At 41.4% G+C, this 23,837-nt stretch overlaps 1 protein-coding gene across 1 annotated transcript in view; it reads left to right on the top strand.

Moving 5' to 3' along the window:
• Positions 1–23,837, top strand: part of LOC126203377 (CD2 antigen cytoplasmic tail-binding protein 2 homolog) — a 98,617-nt gene that overhangs the window by 37,678 nt on the left and 37,102 nt on the right. Inside the window, exons 2-3 of the mRNA XM_049937674.1 lie at positions 4,866–5,077; positions 5,561–5,727. Coding sequence (XP_049793631.1) covers positions 4,927–5,077; positions 5,561–5,727 — 318 coding nt within the window. The 5' untranslated portion in view covers positions 4,866–4,926. The remainder of the gene's footprint in view (positions 1–4,865; positions 5,078–5,560; positions 5,728–23,837) is intronic.

Here is a 23,837-nt window from a genome sequence, read left to right as displayed (position 1 = left end):
TAATTATTTTTGGTGTGCTGAAGACATAATATAATTTTTCTCAGGTACAAACTGTTGGCATACGGGCAGAGACAGGCAATTTCAGTGTGTTTCACACTCGAGTTACATCGTAATCATGACTTATTTAGTCGCATAATCTGTTAAAGGTCTTTCACAGAAATATGTCAATTGAAATATTGTAGCAATTTTGCAACCTCTTTATGGAGACTTCGAACCTGTACCTGAGGAAAGCGATGTAGATGTCCTGGACAGTTTTAACATAAAGATATTTGTCATTAAAACTGAAATTACCTTGCAGGTCAATCAGTTACATTGGCATATGCACAGGGCCACTTTCAACTGAAATGGCAAACGATCTCAAAACCAGCATGGAAACAGATGTAAGATTGACACTGTCCTCAAAATCATTATGAAACTATCCTTGTGATTCTTTGAAGGCCACTGTGAATTCTTCAGACCTCATGTTTTCTTTTATGGCATTCTTTGTCAGAATGTGCCCCTTCTATTATGTCATTTTCTTTTTAAATACATCCCCATCAAATCAGAAAGAAGTTACCTTGCAGTATGTTACTGTGGGCAATTCACAGTCAAGTCCACTTAAAATGCAAAATGTGAAGTCCATTTCGGATGTCCTAGTTTTCGTTCCTTCACGCCTTTTTCCGTCATAAATTCATAACAGTGAGTTTTAAATTGAAAAATCATTCCAGACATTAAATTTGCAGCAATATATGAAATCTTCATACTCTTCATTCAATTCCACTGAAAGTGACTGCAGCTGACAATGAAATAATGCGTATGAATTCAGAAATTTTACTATTAGTACAACCATTTTCTTCACCTACTCCAAGCCTGCGAATTTGGCACAGAGTACTTCTTGACAAACAGAACAATGAATCCTGTCAGTCAGTCGTCACAATTTTTTGCTCTTCCATTGTCATCTAAAAGTTTACATTCATTCTGCATGGTTCTATAATGTCCTTTCGTAGCAAATAAGCAGTACCCATCACTTAGACGAATTGCTCTCGTACCTCCCTTCTGACACTCCCATTCATTTTGAATGACTGTGACGATCGATTGCTAAGCTGCCTCTTTTTGTGCAAACAGCCATTCGACCTGTGAACACTCTTTGTACCACGAAGAAATAGCAGAGGTTGAATAGTGGTGACAGCACAATTCTGACAAACTTTGAGAGCTGTGCCAACTGAAAAATTTCGCAGTGCAGTGCTACATGATGTAGTGCTGTTTTTGGTACTTCTGAGAAACAGGCAGGGTCTTGGCCCGCCCGCAACCCGCCCTTGCTGCACTTGTGGCCGGCCCTGGACTAATGATTACTATCGAGCTGTATGTTGATAACTTTCACATTTTTTTATAGCTTCCAATCTGTATTTGTTGTGCCGTGGTTCGCATTGACCCAAACCTCCAGGGTACCCAGAGCATAGATGTTTTTGTGCAGTCCCTTCCGCTTTTTGGGGCTCCTTTTTGATAAAATTCTGACATAGCTGTGTACATTTGTCTATGTAAAACTAGCTGCATGTAAAAGCTAAATCTCTCTGCTTCCTTGCACGCACCTCTTGAGATGTGAATTTCACTACTTTATTTAATATTTGCTGGGCCCTCATTTCATCCTGACTGGACCATCATTGCCAGGTTTATTGTTCAATGACACCTTTTTCTTCGAAATTATTATACACGGTACATCAAGGAGTAAACTGGTGACTGGCTCCTTCCAGACAAGTCCTGTAAACAGTCTCCTTACCTCTTCATTCCTGATGATACCAACTCCTTCTCACTTGTGCAGTTGCCACACAACAATTTCTGTATCATATGACTTACTGACAGCTTTTTTCATACAGGGATGTTGACCCTCATGCTTTTTTCATACAGGTGTGTCGACCCTTTGATGCTCCCTCTCAGTACCCCCTTAAAATAAGCTCCCCTAGTATCGTTATACACTTCTCTTTGTTTGGTATGCCATCCATGAATTAGGATTATCTACTCCAAGGATCAAAGGGGGCAGTCACCTGCACGAACTTTTATCCTCTGTTCCTCTCAGTTCTCCAGAAGTATCAGGAAGCTCCTGTCATTTACACTGATGATTCTAAAATTGTGCATAGTATAGGATATTCCCGTACATCACGTGCTGATCAGAAACAATATTTTTTGCTAGGAACATACAGCGTTTTTTCTGCAGAGCTGATAGCCATTGACAGAACCTTACGTTGTATTACACAGACCTCTCTAAACTGTGTTTTAATTTGTAATGACACAGTGAGCAATGTCTATGCTATAGATCAATGTTACTCTTGTCGCCATGTGATATTTGCTACTCGTGATCTTCTTCTGACCTTAGTCGTACTATCTGCTGAGTTGTCTTTCTTTGGGTTCCAAGTTGTGAGTATCCCAGGGAATGTATTGACAAATGACTACAGCAGTGATTAATCACACAGTATTCACTTTAACGATCTCAGGAGCAGGTTAAAGGATGCAAATACGACCTGTTCACTGAAGAAATTAAACAGCACCTGTGGGTTACTGCTGTCTTTAATAAACTCTGCACCATCAAAGAGTCTTAGGGCTGCAATGCACTCCTACCATTCCTCCCAGAAGGTATTCACCATGCTTTGTTACCTCCACATTGGTCATACCTGGTTATCTACAGTTTTATTGTATATAATGAACCACCTTCACATTGTGATTGTGAAGCATTACAGACAGTAACTCAGGTCGTGATGGAATGCCCCTCCTCCTGGCTCTCCACACCAAGCATAGTCTTTTGGATTCTTTGCTTACAGTGTTGGTGGACAAAGAAAGGACAGTTGAGCGGGACCGTGGTTTACTCCAAGAAATTGATTTCTACTCTCAAATCTAGCATTTTAAACAGCTGTTTGAACTTCTGCCAACTGTGCTTTACTCTGTTTTACTTACTTTCGATGCAGTTAACCCCTTTTTCTGGCACCTGGTTTCTATTCCCATGTTTAACACTTTGAATATAATGGATCAGGGGTGAGAAAGTTGTGGAAGGGATGCCCTCCACCACATGCCGAGCCCCAGGGGACACTCTACTGTGCACACTCTCTTATTGACATGGTTATTTGTCTCACCTTTGCTCTCTGACCTTCAAACTGACCTGACTATTGTACTTTCACCTCCCTTTACATTATTCCTCATCTCCAGTGTCAGTATTGCTTTCAGTGCATTGTTTTACCTCTCCTGAATACTACCACAATTCAATAAAATTTCTGGTTCATGTCACTAACTCCAGAAGGACAACACCTTGATAGATGGACTGATGACATTGCTGTTTAGTCCCAACCGACCACCCATCTACCCACTCACCCACCCAGTATGTATCACAATCTGTTGTTAATTGCACGTTGTGCCCTCAGATGCTGCTGGAGCAGCCTCTTCAACATGTTGAATGAGGCCTCTGGCATACAGACAGATTGTACAGCATAATCCTTCCTGACAAACTGCCTATTGGCTTCTGTCTCGGGTTCTTCGGCCGACGTTCATCTAATGATTTTTCTGACGTTTCGCCAGCACGAGTGGCTGGCATTGTCAAAGCTTCACCCTCCATTGCCGGTGGTGAACTGGAGGCGAGCTCGCGGCCGCAGACTATATGTACCTGGCGCGCCAACGTCCGAGGGCTTCTCCGCGGTCATTTCCGGTGCGGTTCTCCTCTTGCTACCTGCGACGGTCGTTCGCTGCAGTACGGGAAGCCAGGATCCGTTTACCTTAAGGCTTTCCTCTTTCTTGTTGAAAGAAAACACGCGAACAGTTTCAACAAGAAAGAGGAAAGCCTTAAGGTAAACGGATCCTGGCTTCCCGTACTGCAGCGAACGACCGTCGCAGGTAGCAAGAGGAGAACCGCACCGGAAATGACCGCGGAGAAGCCCTCGGACGTTGGCGCGCCAGGTACATATAGTCTGCGGCCGCGAGCTCGCCTCCAGTTCACCACCGGCAATGGAGGGTGAAGCTTTGACAATGCCAGCCACTCGTGCTGGCGAAACGTCAGAAAAATCATTAGATGAACGTCGGCCGAAGAACCCGAGACAGAAGCCAATATGCAGTTTGTCAACAAGTGGCCACGAAAGCCTTAACAATTTTGTATAATCCTTCCTATCGCCTGCTGCCATTGCCTTAAGTGGTAGCACCGAGCGAGGTGGCGCAGTGATTCGACACTGGACTCGCATTCGGGAGGACGACGGTTCAATCCCGCGTCCGGCCATCCTGATTTAGGTTTTCCGTGATTTCCCTAAATCACTCCAGGCAAATGCTGGGATGGTTCCTCTGAAAGGGCGCGGCCGACTTCCTTCCCCGTCCTTCCCTAATCCGATGAGACCGATGACCACGCTGTCTGGTCTCCTTCCCCAAACCAACCTACCAACCTTAAGTGGTACCTTTATTCCCCATACATTTGAACAACTCACAATCAACTGACCTTAACCTTTCTGTGCCACAGGACATAGCAGGTGTACCATCAAGTGAAGTGTGTTTCACTGGCTCAGTTTCATTGTAAGACATCTTCTCATACTTGTTAGGTGGTTGGGTGGAATATCATGAGTTCTCCATGAGCCTTGTACAATCGAGACCCATGAAGAACTCATTTTGTCTGCCCTGCCTCCCAGTGACACACCACTCACTGTCAAATGGATGTGTGTTGATAGATCCTGTACTTCTTGCAGAGGAGACAGTATCCATAGCAGAGGGCAGTTCTTGAGGTAACTTTGCTGTGGGACAAAGCAAGTTTACCATCAAATGAAATGTTACGTTGGCTCAGATTCAGTGGAAGACAACTTCTCATACCTGTATTTTTTTAACAAGAAACAAATGAGAGTGATTAAGTAATAATGATGTTTTTTCAGGTTACTGTACTTAACTATAACCTTCATTAGTTTCATACCTGCTTGTGAGACTTTCTGCAAAATGTCAGAGCCGAAATTGGAAGAGGAACTGGAAACTGACTGGAGAGATAAGCCAGACAGTGGAAACAAGAAACATACACTTGATTCTGATGAAGATGATGATGATATTGAAGAAAGTACTTATGATGTCATGGCAGAAGATGATATTGAAGGTTGAGTATACATAGTTTCACATATCTCTATAGCTTGCTTGTTTAGTTGCTTACTTTTAAATGTTGTATGGCATGTAGTTTTTTTGGGTATAAAACTAATTTCAGTAGAAAGGGAAGGGGCACACTGTTGTTTTATTTTTCCGCTTCTTTAAAAAACCTTACATAAAACATTATTTAAATAACACCCTAAGTCAGTATGAAAATTGATACTTAAATGAACTAAACCTTTCTGACTACTATAACTTATTAAATGTTACTTTACTGATGTGTTTAACAGAACAAAATGCTGTGATGATGTCTTAGAAGTATCTTTCAATAAAAGCTAAGTGTTTCATACCCTTAAAGTTTGTAGATGATGTCAAATGTCGGCTCTAAAAGTGCACTTAAAAATGAAATTTTGGTTGCAGCAAAGGTTTATAAATCACTACCTGAGCATAGAATTTCAAATAATACTGTGGTCTGTGAATGTAATACTGTGTGCAGGTCAGGAAGAAGGAACAGCGACATTTGATGGAGATGTACGCATTACACCTTTCAACATGAAAGAAGAGTTAGAAGAGGGACATTTTGATACACAAGGAAATTATCACTGGAAGAAGGAGGGAAAGGTGATTCGTGACAGCTGGTTGGATAATATTGACTGGGTCAAGGTATTGTGATGAAGTTGTTAATAATAACTGAAATCTCTTAAATTTTTCTGCCAAGAATTTTCTCACTGTTTTGTTCTAATCATTTAAATTAGTGTGACGTGTAGTGCAGCTCTTCTTCCACTGCAGTGTTGTTTTGAAAGAGAAAAAGCTGTACCAAACTTACCACGTATTGCTCTTTCTTTTGCAATGTGTATGTCTTTTTATGTTTTTTTATTTATTTATGGCCAGGAAGGGCATTATAAAATTTCTTAATTAGCTTTGTGGTTATAATAATGAAGAGTATGAATGTTGACTGTTATGACCAACTTCAGAAAAACACTTTTTATGCTTTCCAAAACCAGAATACTAGACTTGCATTTGTGAGGATGACAGTTTAAATCTGCATCCAAGCATCCAAATTTACAGTTTCTGCGATTTCCCTAAGTCACTTTGGGCAAGTGCTGGGGATAGTGCATTTGAAAGGGTGCACCTGATTTCCTTCCCCATATTTGAAACAAACCGAACTTGTGCTCCATCTCTAATGACCTCATTGTTGATGGGATGTTGAACCCTGATTTTTCCTTTTTATTTACAAAACATGTTTTAGCACTGGTGTAGCATCACCAGTGGTATTTCTGTTATTAGGTCCGGTAATTCTTGGTAAAACTTTCAGCTTTTGTGAGTTTGCATTTATATGTCATTGGCATGATTCTCTAAACTGTTATGGCATTATTTGGAACATTGAACATTTACTAGGTTATTAATGTACACATAGGTGCAGCAATCACCTGCAGACAAGATTATATTTTTATTGTGGGTTCTGTACAGAAAGTGTTCCTAAAAAAAAGGTTGTTTTTACTTCCATAGCTAAAGATGCATATGCTTTACTATTATCTATGTTGCAACTGTGGTGACATTTGTATTTCGCCGCAAAGCAACAACCAGAGAAGTAAGAGTAGTGTGTTATGGTGTCAAGGAACTTGTACTTTTGGTGAAGAGCTTTTGTTGTTCATTCCTTGGTTGTTTAGTCATTACTATGCGTTAAAGAAAGTACCATACTAGATTATCTCATTCTGGTTATTCTGACTAATTGTGACAACCAAAGTGGTGACCCAGACATGATTTGTCGTAAACGAATATTTTGTTTTTTTGGCCTCTTTTTTTTTCCTTTTCTTTTTTTGACCTTCTGTAGTTGCACACATACAAGTTGAATAGGCAAATTGCCATATTTAGCAACTGTAAAAGACTTTAACAGTTGCTAAAAAACGGCAATTGACCTATTCAACCTATATATTTTTTCTCCAAGAGAATGAATGAATGATGCACTGCACAAACAACTGCAATAGTAGTCAAAGTGGAACTTATTCGTCAAGCTGCAAGTTCGATGAATCATCTGGGGCATGTCAAGCTTCCGCCATTGTGTACCGACTGCCCAACAACTGGGTTTATGCATGTTGAGCATCTCTTCTAACAGCATGGCGTACTTACAAACAAAAATAAGTGCATCATCATGATGAGACATTTAGAAGGCACCGTGATAGAGGAAATATATGATGTCCTATTGCAGCATTGACACATAGCATCAAAGGAGGCACTATGCAATGATATACGTTGTTGCCGGAACTCAGACTACAGGAGCCTTTAACGATGAACCAGTGAGTAACCGATCTCCGTTTCAAGTTATGTGGGCCTTACATGCATTTGCAGGGCCAGATTTGTTACCTGAACAGTCATTGTGCATGCTTCGGCTATGCAAGTTGACTGTGAACATTCACACAACAATAGTCAAATATCAAAGTTTGTTGCTATGAGAGCTAGCGGAGAAGGCAGATGTCATAGTGAATAGCCTGATGGAAGTTTCCCCATCCGCCACTGTCAGAAACAAAAGTAATAATGATCAAGGAAGAGGCACAGAATTGACACAAGCCATCAGCAAGTCATGCGGACAGCATACAGAGGAGCCGATGCAAAAACAAAGAGTAGAACAGTTGGAGGAACAAATAGCACTCATGAATCTAAAATTATTGGAATAGTAGTACAAGGTACAATGCCATTATGAGCACACACTCGAGAAGCGGACCGTGCACAAGAAAGATGAGCGACGCACATCCGAGATGGCTGTGGATCAATATTGTTGGTATCAAAGGCATTTTGGGGAAGTCGCAGATTACTGTACTATAAACTGCAGTTCCCCAAACACCATGGGCGTATGTTAAATGATGCCAATGTCAGACAACAGCAGCTTGGGCGTCCACAGAAGAAGGTGCAAAGACTGTTGACAAATGCAGCATTGACGCAGGGGTAAATCACAGACATTATTTGTAAACGACCACATTTCCAGCAAGAATTTTTTGGTGGTTTCTGGTTCTGATGTGGATGTCTGTCTAAAAGGACTAAATGTCAGGCCTATCATATTGACGCAATATGGACACACAACAGTAAATGAGACGGCCATCAAAACCTGTGGAGAATAGAGATAGACACTGGACTTCAGCTTTTCATTCAAGCCCACGTGGGCATTCTTTGTTGCAAATGTCACTGACCCCATACTTTGTCACATTTTGACCTGTTGCCAGATCTAGTCAACAGGTGGTTAATTATGAGTACATTGAATCGCAGTTCAGATCCAGCAAACATGTTGACACAGTACAATGTCTGACGGATTGAAGGCTTTTTGCATACTGCAGCATATGCGGATGAGCACTTTGATGGGATAATACAAGAGTTCCCATCACTCGCCTGCAAATTCACTACCAAGAGGGGATTCAGACAGTCAGCAAGGCACTACATCCGCATCATGCCAGACCAGCCCATTGCAGCTAGTCCAAGGAGACATCCACCAGACAAATTAACGGTGGCACAGGCCGGGTTTGAAGAGCTCTGAAAGCAGATAGAAAGTAGGTAGATCAGACAGGCCTTGAATATCTCCCTTACACATGACGGGAAAGAAAGATGGAGCATGACGATTATGCAGATACTATAGAGTACTCAGTATGTGGACAATACCTGGCTCTTGCCTGGTGCAAAACATAACAGACTTTAACAGTGCTGTCGCCCAAGATCAGTTGTTTAGCGTAGTTGACTGTGCAAAGGCCTATTTGCAAATTCTGATATCAGCTGGTGATATACCAAAAATCAAAGTAAAAAACATTTCAGGCTTGTTCAGTACAGATTTTTCCCTTTTGGGTTGAGAAATGCTGTTCAAACATGGCAGCATTTCATACACAAAGTATTAAAGGGACTGCCATTTTTCTACTGTTACGTGGATGACATTTTCACGTTTGCGTCAACAGCCAAAGAACATGTGTTCCCTTTGTGGCAGCTTTTTCAGCCTATGCAAGAATTTGGCATAATAGTTAATCCTGATAATTGTGTATTCAGAAATGAGATGTGCACTTCCTAGGGTACGTCATCGCTTCAGCCGGGATGGCACTGCTGCCGGTATGGGTCAAGGCAGTAAAGAATATGCCCCTACCTACAAATTATAAGGAATTACATCGATTTTTAGGGATGGTAAAATTCTATTGATGACACCTTCTGGGGCTGGCAAGATAGCAGAAACTGTTTACCATGTTGCTTGCAGGCAAACATATGGCTGGCATTGGAAAGTATCTTGCTTGCTGGCAAGTGAAGTTGCATTTCTCACAATCAAGCATTGTATGGCGCAAGTGGCACAATTGGCTCATCCACGAATTAACACTCCATTGGCCATCATGGTGGATGCAAGTCAAAGTATCATAGGAGCTGTGTTGCTGCAAAAGATGGAATGCAGGTGGAAAACGCTCGCCTTTTATTCACATAGCCTCACGCTGCAACAAAAAGAATGGATTGCCATTGATCGGAAACTTTCAACCATCAGTAGAAAGCAGACATTTTATGATCTCTGCAGTTTACAAACCATTAATGTCCTTCTTCCAACATGCCACAGATCATGACTCACCACAACAGTTCAGACAAGCAGAGTATATAACACAATATATGAGGGCTGTTTTTTTTTTCAACCTACGATCGTCCATCTAAACAAGTAAGAGGTAGGGAGGGGCCGGACCTGCATGTCATGCGATCTTCACAGTTCCCCCACCACAACCTCTGCCGTTTTCAGCTGCAGTGTATCAGTCGTAGCCGAGCTACGTCCGTGTAAACATGGCCGTTACGCTCGATGCTCCCGCCAAATGTGAGTTATGAAATGTAATCCGTTTTCTGCAAGCAGAAGGATGTAGTGCTGCGGAAATCCATCGCAGAATGAGCAACGTGTATGGTAACAATGTTATGAGTGATGGTAGTGTTCAGGAATGGTATCAAAAATTTAAAGAAGGACGAACAGATGTCCATGATGAAGGTGGACAAGGTCGCAAGTGTCACCACTGTAGGCCTCGTTGAGCCTGTTGATCAGGCGGTGAGATGCAAACGAAGGTTTACAATTAGCGAACTGTCTGATGAATTTCCAGACATTTCAAGGTCTGCTTTGTACACAACTGTGACTCAAGACCTAGGCTATCGGAAATTGTGTGCACGTTGGATCCCAAAAATGCTGAGTACCGACCACAAAACGCAAAGGATGGCGTCAGCATTATTGTTTCTCACACGTTATGCCAATGAGGGAAACATTTTTTTTAAGTCTATTGTTACTGGCGTTGAAACGTCGGTCCTCTATGACAATCCTGAAACAAAGGAACTATCAAAGCAGTGGATGCACACAGCTTCCTCAAGCAAGCCAAAAAAGTTTTAACATTCACTGACGAAAAGAAAAACAATGGCCACTGTGTTTTGGGACCGTAAAGGAGTGCTGCTGGTGGACTTCATGGAGCAAGCTACGACGATAACCAAGGAAGTTTATTGTGAAACTTTACGTCGTCTCCGCAGAGCCATTCAAAACAAACACAGAGGAATGCTTTCATCTGGCGTTGTTTTGATCCATGACAACGCCCGACCACACAGTGCCAACATGACAAAAGACCTCCTCAAAAAGTTTAAATGGGAAGTTTTTGAACATCCACTGTACAGCCCGGACCTAGCACCAAGTGATTATCACCTGTTCCGAGAACTGAAGTCATGGTTAGGTGGGCAGCGCTTCACTACTAACAAATAACTTCAGGACGCTGTCAAGACGTACCTGTCCTCACTGGCGGCAACATTCATCGAAAAGCTTGTGTCACGGTATGACAAATGCCTCAATCGTTTTGGCGATTATGTAGAAAAATAAGTTAAGACTTTACTGTACTTTTGGTAATAAAAATATTATTTTCTGTACATTTTTCTTTTATTTACAGCCAATCGGAGGTAAAAAAACATGGAAGAACCCTGGAGACACTAGAAGATATCAGATAGATTACATAATGATGAGACAGAGATTTAGGAACCAGGTTTTAAATTGTAAGACATTTCCAGGGGCAGATGTGGACTCTGACCACAATCTATTGGTTATTAACTGTAGATTAAAACTGAAGAAACTGCAAAAAGGTGGGAATTTAAGGAGATGTGACCTGGATAAACTGACTAAACCAGGGGTTGTACAGTGTTTCAGGGAGAGCCTAAGGGAACAATTGACATGAATGGGGGAAAGAAATACAGTAGAAGAAGAATGGGTAGCTCTGAGGGGTGAAGTAGTGAAGGCAGCAGAGGATCAAGTAGGTAAAAAGACGAGGGCTAGTAGAACTCATTGGGTAACAGAAGAAATATTGAACTTAATTGACAAAAGGAGAAAATATAAAAATGCAGTAAATGAAGCAGGCAAAAAGGAATACAGACGTCTCAAAAATGAGATCGAGAGGAAGTGCAAAATGGCTAACCAGGGATGGCTAGAGGACAAATGTAAGGAGGTAGAGGCTTATCTCACTAGGAGTAAGATAGATACTGCCTACAGGAAAATTAAAGAGACCTTTGTAGAAAAGAGAACCACTTGTATGAATATCAAGAGCTCAGATGGCAACCCAGTTCTAAGCAAAGAAGGAAAAGCAGAAAGGTGGAAGGAGTATATAGAGGGTCTATACAAGGGCGATGTACTTGAGGTCAATATTATGGAAATGGAAGAGGATGTAGATGAAGATGAAATGGGAGATACTATACTGCGTGAAGAGTTTGACAGAGCACTGAAAGACCTGAGTCGAAACAAGGCCCCGGGAGTAGACAACATTCCATTAGAACTACTGACGGCCTTGGGAGAGCCAGTCCTGACAAAACTCTACCACCTGGTGAGCAAGACGTATGAGACAGGCAAAATACCCTCAGACTTCAAGAAGAATATAATAATTTCAATCCCAAAGAAAGCAGGTATTGACAAATGTGAAAATTACCAATCAGTTTAATAAGCCACGGCTGCAAAATACTAACGCGGATTCTTTACAGACGAATGGAAAAACTAGTAGAAGCCGTGGTTGGGAAGGGAGTGAGACAAGGTTGTAGCCTCTTCCCGATGTTATTCAATCTGTATATTGAGCAAGCAGTAAAGGAAACAAAAGAAAAATTCGGAGTAGGAATTAAAATCCATGGAGAATAAATAAAAACTTTAAGGTTCGCCGATGACATTGTAATTCCGTCAGAGACAGCAAAGGACTTCGAAGAGCATTGAATGGAATGGACAGTGTCGTGAAGGGAGGATATAAGATTAACATCAACAAAAGCAAAATGAGGATAATGAAATGTAGTCAAATTAAGTCAGGCGATGCTGAGGGAATTAGATTAGGAAATGAGACAGTTAAAGTAGTAAATGAGTTTTGCTATTTCGGGAGCAAAGTAACTCATGATGGTCGAAGTAGAGAGGATATAAAATGTAGACTGGCAATGGCAAGGAAAGCGTTTCTGAAGAAGAGAACTTTGTTAACATCGAGTATAGATTTAAATGTCAGGAAGCCGTTTCTGAAAGTATTTGTATGGAGTGTAGCCATGTATGGAAGTGAAACATGGACAATAAATAGTTTGGACAAGAAGAGAATAGAAGCCTTTGAAATGTGGTGCTACAGAAGAATGCTGAAGATTAGATGGGTAGATCACGTAACTAATGAGGAAGTGTTGAATAGGATTGGGGAGAAGAGGAGTTTGTGGCACAACTTGACAAGAAGAAGGGATCGGTTGGTAGGACATGTTCTGAGGCATAAAGGGATCACCAATTTAGTATTGGAGGGTAAAAATCATAGAGGGAGACCAACAGATGAATACACTAAACAGATTCAGAAGGATGTAGGCTGCAGTACATATTGGGAGATGAAGAAGCTTGCACAGGATGGATTAGCATGGAGAGCTGCATCAGACTAGTCTCAAGACTGAAGACCACAACAACAACAACATGGCTATTGTTATCTGATTAGTCATAGATCAGGTCTTGATATGCCAGAGGCTACTTCTGTACCAGACATCTCAGGGGAGACGCTGGGGAAGGCGTTAGTGACTGGACGGTTTTGAGATTTGGTATTTCTCACTCAGTTACAATGGATCATGGACATCAGTTTGAATCACATCTTTTTGCAGAAATGCTACAGCTATGTGATTGCAACCATCTGCGCACTACTAGCTGTCACCCGGAGAGTAATGGGATGGCGGAAAGTCTGCACTGATGTTTTCTTCATCTACATGTTGGAGGCGCTACCGCTGGTATTGCTGGTTGTGCACATACAATCAATGGTTATTTACAGTGCTCGGCAGCTCAAATTGTCCACGGGGAGCAGTTGAGAATGCTGGGGAAGCTCATAAGCCTGCCAGTAGTTCAGATCTCAACACCAGAATTAACAAATGGCAGCTCAGCACATACATGAGATGTTTGCGTGCAAACCCAGCAGTCGGACAAAGATAAAGATGGATTTTCATTCCCAAGGACTTACATACTGCATCACACACCAATCTCAGAGATGATACAGTTCGCCTGCCATTACACCAACCATATACTGGGACTACAAGGTACTTTCGAGGGACACAAACACTTCAAATTGACCAGGACAGTCGACACGACAAGTCTCTGTAGACCAACTGAAGCTGTCGTATCTAGCATGGAGGAACTGCCGCAACACCGATTCAGCAATTCTACACTGACACAAGACAATCCGACAGCACCGAGTGACGCAGAGGGTTTCGCATTGACTCCAGAAGTGTTACCATGCCAGAACCTCTTTGGGCTGTTGTTACGAGGGTTGGACACCAAATCAAGCACCAGTACCCCAACATCATTCCTGGGGCACTGGGCTTTGAAAAACGGAGGGGGGGGGGGGGATCAGCTGGTGTGGCGACATTTGTATTTCACCACAAAGTAGCCATCAAAGAAGTGATAGTAGTACATTACAGTGTCAAAGAACTTGTATATTTGATGAACAGCTTTTGTTGTTTATTCCTTGGTTTTTCAGTTGTTATTGGTTGCGTAAATACAGTAGCATACTAGATTATCTCATTTCTCGTTATTCTGGCTAATTGTAATTGGAAGACAGTAATCGCCAAACTTTTTTAAATTGTTTACTGCTCTTCTTACAGAACTGGCTTTTTATTCCTTTACGCAAACACAAGTATTTTTTGCCATTCTGTTTCATTCTGTTTTCTTAGCGCTGCACGCAGTTTCAAGGTGTTTATGCCGAAGGATAACTGGGAAATCTGGGGAAACCTGGGAATTTTTTAGTATTCTGGGAACTTTTGTATTGTTCTAGTTTTCAGTTAATTTTTTGTAATTTTGACTGGTAAGAACAGACACTCTAACAAAAAATTTTACTTTAGCCCACTACAAATGAGAAAATAACACCAAAATAAAACTTTAGTTGCAAAGAGGATGCACCATTTATAACAACAAAATACAGTGCACAAACAAGTGTCTGCCGACAACAAAATGTGTCAAAGGCATTAGGACGAAGACTATGCAGCCACTTTGAAAAATTTCGGGCCCAGAAGACCAACCATTTATGCCATTATTTAAAATTTTATTGCCACATTTGTGTTTGATAAACTGAGGTGACAAAAGTCATGGGATACCTCCTAATACCGTATTGGATTCCCTTTTGCCTGGCATAGTGCAGCAGCTTGATGTGTCGTGGACTCAACAAGTTGTTGCAAGTGCCATGCAGAAATATTGAGCTATGTTGCCTCTGTAGCCGTCCATAAATGTGAAAGTGTTGCCAGTGCATGATGTTGTGCAGGAACTGACCTCTCGATTATGTCCCATAAATGTTAGATGGGATTCATGTTGGGTCATCTGGGTGGCCACATCATTTGCTCGAACTGTCCAGAATGTTCTTCAAACCATTCACGAACAGTTGTGGCCTGGTGACATGATATCAGGAAATGTAGCTGCACATGGTTCCAAGTAGCCGAACACAACCATTTCCTGTCAATGATTGGTTCACTTGGACCAGTGGCCTCGATCCATACCATGTAAACACAGCCCACACCGTTATGGAACCAGCACCAGCTTGCACATTGCATTGTTGACAAATTGGACCCATGGCTTTGTGGGCATCTGTGCCACACTTGAATCCTGCCATCAGCTCTCACCAATGGAAATCAGGACTCATCTGACCATATCACAGCTTTCCAGTCTTCTAGGGTCCCTACCGACGTGGTCATGAGCCCGGGAGAGGTGCTGCAGACAATGTTGTGCTGATAGCAAAGCCACTTGCATCGGTTGTATGCTGCCATTGCCCATTAGCACTGAATTTCGCCACACTATCCTAACTGATATGTTTGTCATACGTCCCACATTGATTTCTGTAGTTATTTCTTGTAGTGTTACTTGTCTGTTAGCACTGACAATTCTACACAAATGCCACTGCTCTCAGCCGTTAAGTGAAGGCCTTTGGCTACTACATTGTCCATTGTGAGAGGCAATCCCTGAAATTCGGTGTCCTCGGTGCACTCTTGACTCTGTGGATCTCGGAACATTGAGTTCTGTAAAGATTTCCGAAATGGAATGTTCCATGTGTCCAGCTCCAAGTACCATTCTCTGTTCAAAGTCTGTTGGTTCCCATCATGTGGCCTTAATCACTTTGGAAACTTTTTCACATGAATTACCTGAGTAAAAATGACAGCTTGCCGGCATTTTGGTCTGACTGCCAGAGATGGCGGACATGTGTGCATGAGGTGTGCATGCTTGTGTGTGTGTGTGTGTGTGTGTGTGTGTGTGTGTGTTTTCTCTTTTTCTGATCAAGGGTGTGGCCGAAAGCTAATGTGTAAGTGTCTTTTGATCATACCTGTCTGCAGCTTAATATGTCATCTCTACGGTAAGTAGCAGCCTATCTTTTTCCTTCATTGTTACTAAGATTTAAAGTTTTACTAATGAGAATTTATTGGCTTCTGGAAGTATTTAAATGTTATTCTCCATGTACTAAAATAATTTAATGGATTTGGTGAGCAGCAATCTGCGTCTGTTTGCTGACTGTGCTGTAGTGCACAGGAAAGTGTTAGCGTTGAGTTACTGTAGGGAGATTGTTCATGTAATGTTGGAATACAGTATTAGTGACGTGCTGCTTGGTAGTCATTTTTATTAAATATCTAGGTGTAACATTCAAAGCAACATGAAATGGACACAGCTTTTTATATGCCCCATCGATCAACAACACTAGATGAACTAAAAAACGAAGTTACAGTTGTGGTAAACTAGGTGACACAGGACATCTTGCATTTTTGTGGAATGTATTCAGCTATCTTGTGATTATTAACTGTGCAGTTCTTGGAGAATGCATTTAAAATATATAAACTTTCATGTGAATAGTCAAATTTAAGTAATGTCATTCTTATACACTATGTGATCAAAAGTATCCGGACACATGGCTGAAAATGACTTAAAAGTTTGTGGCGCCCTCCACCGGTAATGCTGCTTGAATTCAATATGGTGTTGGTCCAACCTTCACCTTGATGACAGCTTCCACTTTCACAGGCAAACATTCAATCAGTTGCTGGAAGGTTTCTTGGGAAGTGGCAGCCCATTCTTCACGGAGTGCTGCACTGAGGAGTGGTATCGATGTCAGTTGGTGAGGCCTGGCACGAAGTCGGCATTCCAAAACATCCCAAAGGTGTTCCATAGGATTCAGGTCAGGACTCTGTGCAGGCCAGTCCATTACAGGGATGTTGTTGTCATGTAACTACTCTGCCACAGGCCGTGCATTATGATCAGGTGCTCGATTGTGTTGAAAGATGCAGTTGCCATCCCCGAATTGCTCTTCAACAGTGAGAAACAAGAGGGTGCTTAAAACATCAATGTAGGCCTGTGCTGTGATACTGCCACACAAAACAACAAGGGTTGCAAGCCCCCTTCATGAAAAACCCGACCACACCACAACACTACCGCCTCCAAATTTTACTTTTGGCACTACACGCACTGGCAGATGACGTTCACCGGGCACTCGCCATACCCACATGTTGCCATTGGATCGCCACATTGTGCACCGTGATTCGTTACTCCACACAGTGTTTTTGCACTGTTCAATTGTCCAATGTTTATGCTCCTTACACAAAACGAGGCATTGTTTGGCATTTACCGGTCTGATGTGTGGCTTATGAGCAACCGCTCGACCATTAAATTCAAGTTTTCTCACCTCCCGCCTCACTGTCATAGTACTTGAAATGGATCCTGATGCAGTTTGGAATTGCTGTGTGATGGTCTGGATAAATATCTGCCTATTACACATTACGACCCTCTTCAACTGTCAGTGGTCTCTATTAGTCAACAGATGCGGTCGGCCTGTACACTTTCATGCTGTACGTGTTCCTTCACGTCTCCACTTCACTATCACATTGGAAACAGTGGGCCTAGGGATGTTCAGGAGTGTAGAAATCTTGTGTACAGACATATGACACAAGTGACACCCAATCACCTGACCACGTCCGAAGTCCTTGAGTTCTGCGGAGTGCCCCATTCTGCTCTCTCATGATGTATAATGACTACTGAGGTCACTGATATGGAGTACCTGGCAGTAGGTGGCAGCACAATGCAGCTAATATGAAAAACATATGTTTTGGGAGGTGTCCAGATACTTTTGATCACATAGTGTATTAATGTTTGTAAAAAGGTGAAGTATTTTGAATCACCTAGTAGATATTAAGTTTTTATTTTTGTTTCATCATCATTTTCTAATGCAGTTGTAGTGTGGCTAATGAAGTCTGTCATTCCTTAGTTCGACATATCGTTGTATATGCACATAGTGTTAGCCATTCACAATGCTTCTTTAGTCAGTTAACGACATTTTAGCCTAATTTCTCCTTCATTTCCCTTTGTGGGTGCTTCTTACAAGATGCAAAACATGAATTGCATATCTCTTTTGACTGTGTATCCTACTCGATCTGCCTTCTTGCATTGTACTTGACTTTAACATGTTCCTTTCTTTCATATCAAATGAATTAAAACATATTAATATACTATGATCGGAAATAATGATAGTCCAAACCTAACCAGCAATGTATCACATGTAAACTGTCTGTATCAGAAAGCTGTAGTTTTAACTGGGCAGGGGTGTATGGATCTAGTGTGCAGCAGGCCTACCTTCGAACAGCTAACAACACACACACACACCAGCGTAACTTCTGAAAATGAATGTGCTACAAAAATAATTATCTGGGAAAGTTGTTACACCTGTAAATCACAGATAATTCTGGTAAAAGCTTAATATATTTTGGAGGCCCACTGTCCTCCATTTTTTAGATGTACTTTCATTACAGCAATACAGATGCTTCAATCATAATTCACTGTGTTGTTGCGAATGTAACTGTTGACTCTCGACCCAACACTACTGACATTCGAAAGAAAGTTACATGCACGAGAATGCACAGTCAGAGTCTCCCATAGTTCTACTATGCTTTGACTCCTGTGCCTGCCACATGGGTGTTGTACTACACTGCCAGGATAGTTTAGTAGATGCTGCCACTTTCTCAATGTTTAAGTCTGCAACTTTGTCAGTGCCCAGAAATTCTTATCACCATTAGTGGCCTATACTTCCTAACAGAAGATTCAAGTAGCAGCACACAGGCATTTTCTTTGGCGCCTCAGAAGTCAAGTGGGAGAGTCCACATGTCACCAAGATGTGGTGGGGCAAGTGTATACCATGCTAAAAGAGTGGTTCATCAGAGGCACCTGTCTACATGCTCAATTCCCGGCTAATTTATTGAGATGGGCTCTGCTGTGGAACTTGCTGACATCCTTGATGAGTTTCTTCCCTCTGCTGTGTTCTTTGGCAAGCTCCACCCATTTTCACAGCCAATGTTAAATGTGTTCATATTGCACTTGATGCAGTCTTTAGAGTGCAAAGCAGATCATCTCTTGGCATGTGCTATATGACTACATAGTGCGTCGGGGAAGATGGGAGTGGTCCATATGATATAAGTGTCCTAGCCACCAGAGGTGACGTTCCTTGAGTGTGGTGGTGATACACAGTAGATTTGCAGCATGTAGGACAATATCATTTATCACATAGTCCCTCCGTGTTATGCCTAGAATGTTTTGTAAGCACCGTAAATGGAAGGTGTTGAACTTCTGCTCTTGCTTGTCATACAGTGTCCTGGTTTCAGCACGAGACTGCTCAGCACATGCCCTATAGTTGAGCATTTTTTATGGTCACCATAAGGTGTTTGTTGTCCCATACTCTTGTGTGGAACTTTTTGAAAGTTTTCACCGCTTTGCACATGTTTGCATTTATTTCATAGTCTGGAGAAAGATCTTCAGACACCGAGGTAGCAGAATTGGTCAACTTCATTCAACAAGGAGCCTTCTAATCTTATGGCAGGCATATTGTGTATTCTTGCACCATAATCACTGTCTTCTTTATAGTCACAAACATGGGAAAGAGCTTGCATGCAGCAGCAGATTTGTCCCTAAGCCTTTGAAGGTTGTCTTGAATACGCACTATGAATGCTGCATTGTCAGTGGATAAAAGGTTACTTATAAATAAATCCTCATGATTAGTGCTTGGATCTGGGCAACGAGATGCTGTCAAGTTCACCATCAGACCTGGTATGTAGATGGATGCCCAGGTTTGTTTCGCCGAAAGCAACTTAGAGGAGTAATGGGAAGAATGTGCCAAACACGGTAGGGGCGAGTGCACAGCCTTGACGAACCCCTCTTTGCATAAGAAAAGGATTTGAATTGCTACCTCCAATATTACAGCACCCTCCATATTGTTGTGAAAAGCCCTGATTATCTTCAAGAGTTTTGGAGGACACCCTGCCTTCACTAGTAAAGATTCGGTCCCTCCCTACTGACTGTGTCAAATCCCTTATTTAGCTCGATAAAAGCAATGTACAGTGGGACCTTATGTTTGTGGCATTTTTCCTGAATTTGCCAGTGTGTGAAGACCATACCAGTAGTAGATTGGTGTGGCTCAAAACCCACATTGAAAATCTGGGTACACATGCTTGGCAAGCTCCTCCATTCTGCCCAGCATCACATGGACAAATGCTTTTCCAAATGATTTCGAGCAGTGAAATTCCACGGTAGCGATTGCAATCACCATGATTGCCTTTATCTTTGTATAGAGCAGAGTCCTCTTGGATAAAATAGTCCCCCATTCGGATCTCCGGGCGGGGACTACTCAAGAGGATGTAGTTATCAGGAGAAAGAAAACTGGCGTTCTACGGATCGGAGCGTGGAATGTCAGGTCCCTTAATCGGGCAGGTAAATTAGAAAATTTAAAAAGTGAAATGGATAGGTTAAAGTTTGATATAGTGGGAATTAGCGAAGTTCGGTAGCAGGAGGAACAAGACTTTGGGCAGGTGAATACAGGGTTATAAATACAAATTCAAATAGGGGTAATGCAGGAGTAGGTTTAATAATGAATAAAAAAAATAGGAGTACCGGTAAGCTACAACAAACAGCATAGTGAACGCATTATTGTGGCCAAGATAGACACGAAGCCCACGCCTACTACAATAGTACAAGTTTATATGCCAACTAGCTCTGCAGATGATGAAGAAATTGATGAAATGTATGATGAGATAAAAGAAATTATTCAGGTAGTGAAGGGAGACGAAAATTTAATACTCGTGGGTGACTGGAATTCGAGAGTAGGAAAAGGGAGAGAAGGAAACATAGAAGGTGAATATGGATTGGGGGTAAGAAATGAAAGAGGAAGCAGTCTAGTAGATTTTTGCACAGAGCATAATTTAATCATAGTTAACACTTGGTTCAAGAATCATAAAAGAAGGTTGTATACATGAAAGAATCCTGGAGATACTAGAAGGTATTAGATAGATTATATAATGGTAAGACAGAGATTTAGGAAACAGGTTTTAAATTGTAAGACATTTCCAGGGGCAGATGTGGACTCTGACCTCAATCTATTGGTTATGAACTGTAGATTAAAACTGAAGAAACTGCAAAAAGGTGGGAATTTAAGGAGATGTGACCTGGATAAACTGACTAAACCAGGGGTTGTACAGAGTTTCAGGGAGAGCGTAAGGGAACAATTGACAGGAATGGGGGAAAGAAATACAGTAGAAGAAGAATGGGTAGCTCTGATGGATAAAGTAGTGAAGGCAGCAGAGGATCAAGTAGGTAAAAAGACAAGGGCTAGTAGAAATCCTTGGGTAACAGAAGAATATTGAATTTAATTGACAAAAGGAGAAAATATAAAAATGCAGTAAATGAAGCAGGCAAAAAGGAATACAAACGTCTCAAAAATGAGATTGACAGGAAGTGCAAAATGGCTAAGCAGGGATGGCTAGAGGATAAATGTAAGGCTGTAGAGGCTTATCTCACTAGGGGTAAGATAGATACTGCCTACAGGAAAATTAGAGAGACCTTTGTAGAAAAGAGAACCACTTGTATGAATATAAAGAGCTCAGATGCAAACCCAGTTCTAAGCAAAGAAGGGAAAGGAGAAAGGTGAAAGGAGTATATAGAGGGTCTATACAGGGGCGATGTACTTGAGGTCAATATTATGGAAATGGAAGAGGATGTAGATGAAGATGAAATGGGAGATATGATACTGTCTGAAGAGTTTGACAGAGCACTGAAAGACCTGAGTCGAAACAAGGCCCCGGGAGTAGACAACATACCATTAGAACTACTGACGCCCTTGGGAGAGCCAGTCCTGACAAAACTCTACCACCTGGTGAGCAAGATGCATGAGACGGGTGAAATACCCTCAGACTTCAAGAAGAATATAATAATTTCAATGCCAAAGAAAGCAGGTGTTGACAGATGTGAAAATTACCGAACTATCAGTTTAATAAGTCACAGCTGCAAAATACTAACGTGAATTCTTTATAGATGAATGGAAAAACTGGTAGAAGCCGACGTCGGGGGAGATCAGTTTGGATTCCTTAGAAATGTTGGAACATGTGAGGCAATACTGACCCTACGACTTATCTTAGAAGCTAGATTAAGGAAGGGCAAACCTATGTTTCTAGCATTTGTAGACTTAGAGAAAGCTTTTGACAATGTTGACTGGAATACTCTCTTTCAAATTCTAAAGGTGGCAGGGGTAAAATACAGGGAGCGAAAGGCTATTTACAATGTGTACAGAAACCATTTCCTTGGAAAGTTTGGCTGCTTTGTATGTTGTTGTTTTTAACATCAGGCAGGATTCCAGGTTCTTGTCAATAAGGTGGTTTGTCAGTTTACTTTTTATGATGTTCATGATTGAAAATGATTGTTCACATGAGTTTGTGTAGCTGAAAAGTGACAGAACAGCAAATGCTAGTTTTTTTAACGGATGGAATGAGTCTGTAACACTTTTTCAGGTGTTAAAAATTACCATGTCTTCATCCTCTAGGTCTGTCAGAGCAGACCATTTGTACCATGAACTAATATCACATTTTTGTCTCTCTAACTGTGCCAAATCAGCATTAAGACACTCAGATTTGGAGCTCAATTATTCCTTGCTTTTTAGCTCTGGCAGTTGCATTCCGAAAGTGCCAATTTCAGTATCAAAGGGAGCACTGAGTGGATTTTTAACAAAGGCTAATGACCCTTTGTTTTTGCTGAACTCCTGAAACCTCTGCAGGAAAGTCTCTCTCATGTTTAAGTCATTTTCTTGCCGATATTTCAGAATACTTGGGAAATGAATTAACGTTCCTCTCTCCAAATCTTGTGCCAGAGAGACAATTTATTTTCAAATTAAGTTATGTCTTCTAACTCTGAAAAGACTGTTTTTTCATTCCCTTGTAGTTTACGATTCAGCTCATTTAGATGAGCTGTAATGTCTATAATAAAACAGAATTTTTGGATCCAATGTGCTTGTGTTAATACAGGATAGCCAATTCCCTTTTCTGGGAGAATATTTTAAGTTCTGGTAATAGGAAGTGAAACACTAAAATGTATCCTCTTGTAAACCAACATACCTTCCATTATTGTGTTGACCATCTGAATGACTAGGTCCATAACACTGCCAATTTCTTCTGGGAATGTCTGGGCACAAACCACTTATTGACAAATGATGCAATGATAAATTAATATCTCGTGGCTTATTCCTTCCTTGAAAAGAGAAGCAAATCATTTTCTCATTCCCGTATACTTTTTGCCCTGTCTGTTGCAATTGAAACAATTTTATCGAAGTTCAAGCATACAATGACACTATTTGCAGTATCCTCACCACATGTTTGACCTTTGAGTAGCAGCAATCCTAAAAGCTATTAATTAGGATCCACAGGTGAAATAAACCACACATAAAGTGAATTTTTTCCTTGTTCTTACAATTATGGAACAACTCTTTGGATGCACTTAAAAACAACTTGTTATGTATTCACTGCCTGTGTATGGTTTTCCTCTCTTACCAATCTCTTGACTTATAACAAAGTTGCAAGATTAGTATTCTTGCAAGATTGTGCTCAGTTATTAAATATCGAACTTGATTTTTCTTTATTCATCTGAAGTTCCTGAACAGCTCTTTCTTAAGTCACTAGCGGAATATTTACTCCCAAACTACACATGTTTGGTTGTTAAGTGCCTCTCCAAATTTGATTCTTCTTATGTGCCAGTTTTTCTTAACAAATGAGACAGGTTGGAAGACCATTTGAGTTTTGTATGATGATCACCTATCCAACCGCTATCCAAGCCCGACAGCACTTAAGTTTGGTGGTCTGACGGTAACCGGTGCTACCACTGCGGCAAGGCTGGCGGCTCATCTCTGCCTTAATGACTTGTATTATCTCTGCCAATACTGCTCCACTCTGCGACAATGATAGAGACTGTTCACTTTTGTCACACATGAATTGAGATCAATCAGGTGAATTAA

The sequence above is a fragment of the Schistocerca nitens genome, chromosome 9, assembly GCF_023898315.1.
Source record: "Schistocerca nitens isolate TAMUIC-IGC-003100 chromosome 9, iqSchNite1.1, whole genome shotgun sequence".
Taxonomy (NCBI): Eukaryota; Metazoa; Arthropoda; class Insecta; order Orthoptera; family Acrididae; genus Schistocerca; species Schistocerca nitens.
This window is presented reverse-complemented; position numbering and strand designations above follow the sequence as displayed.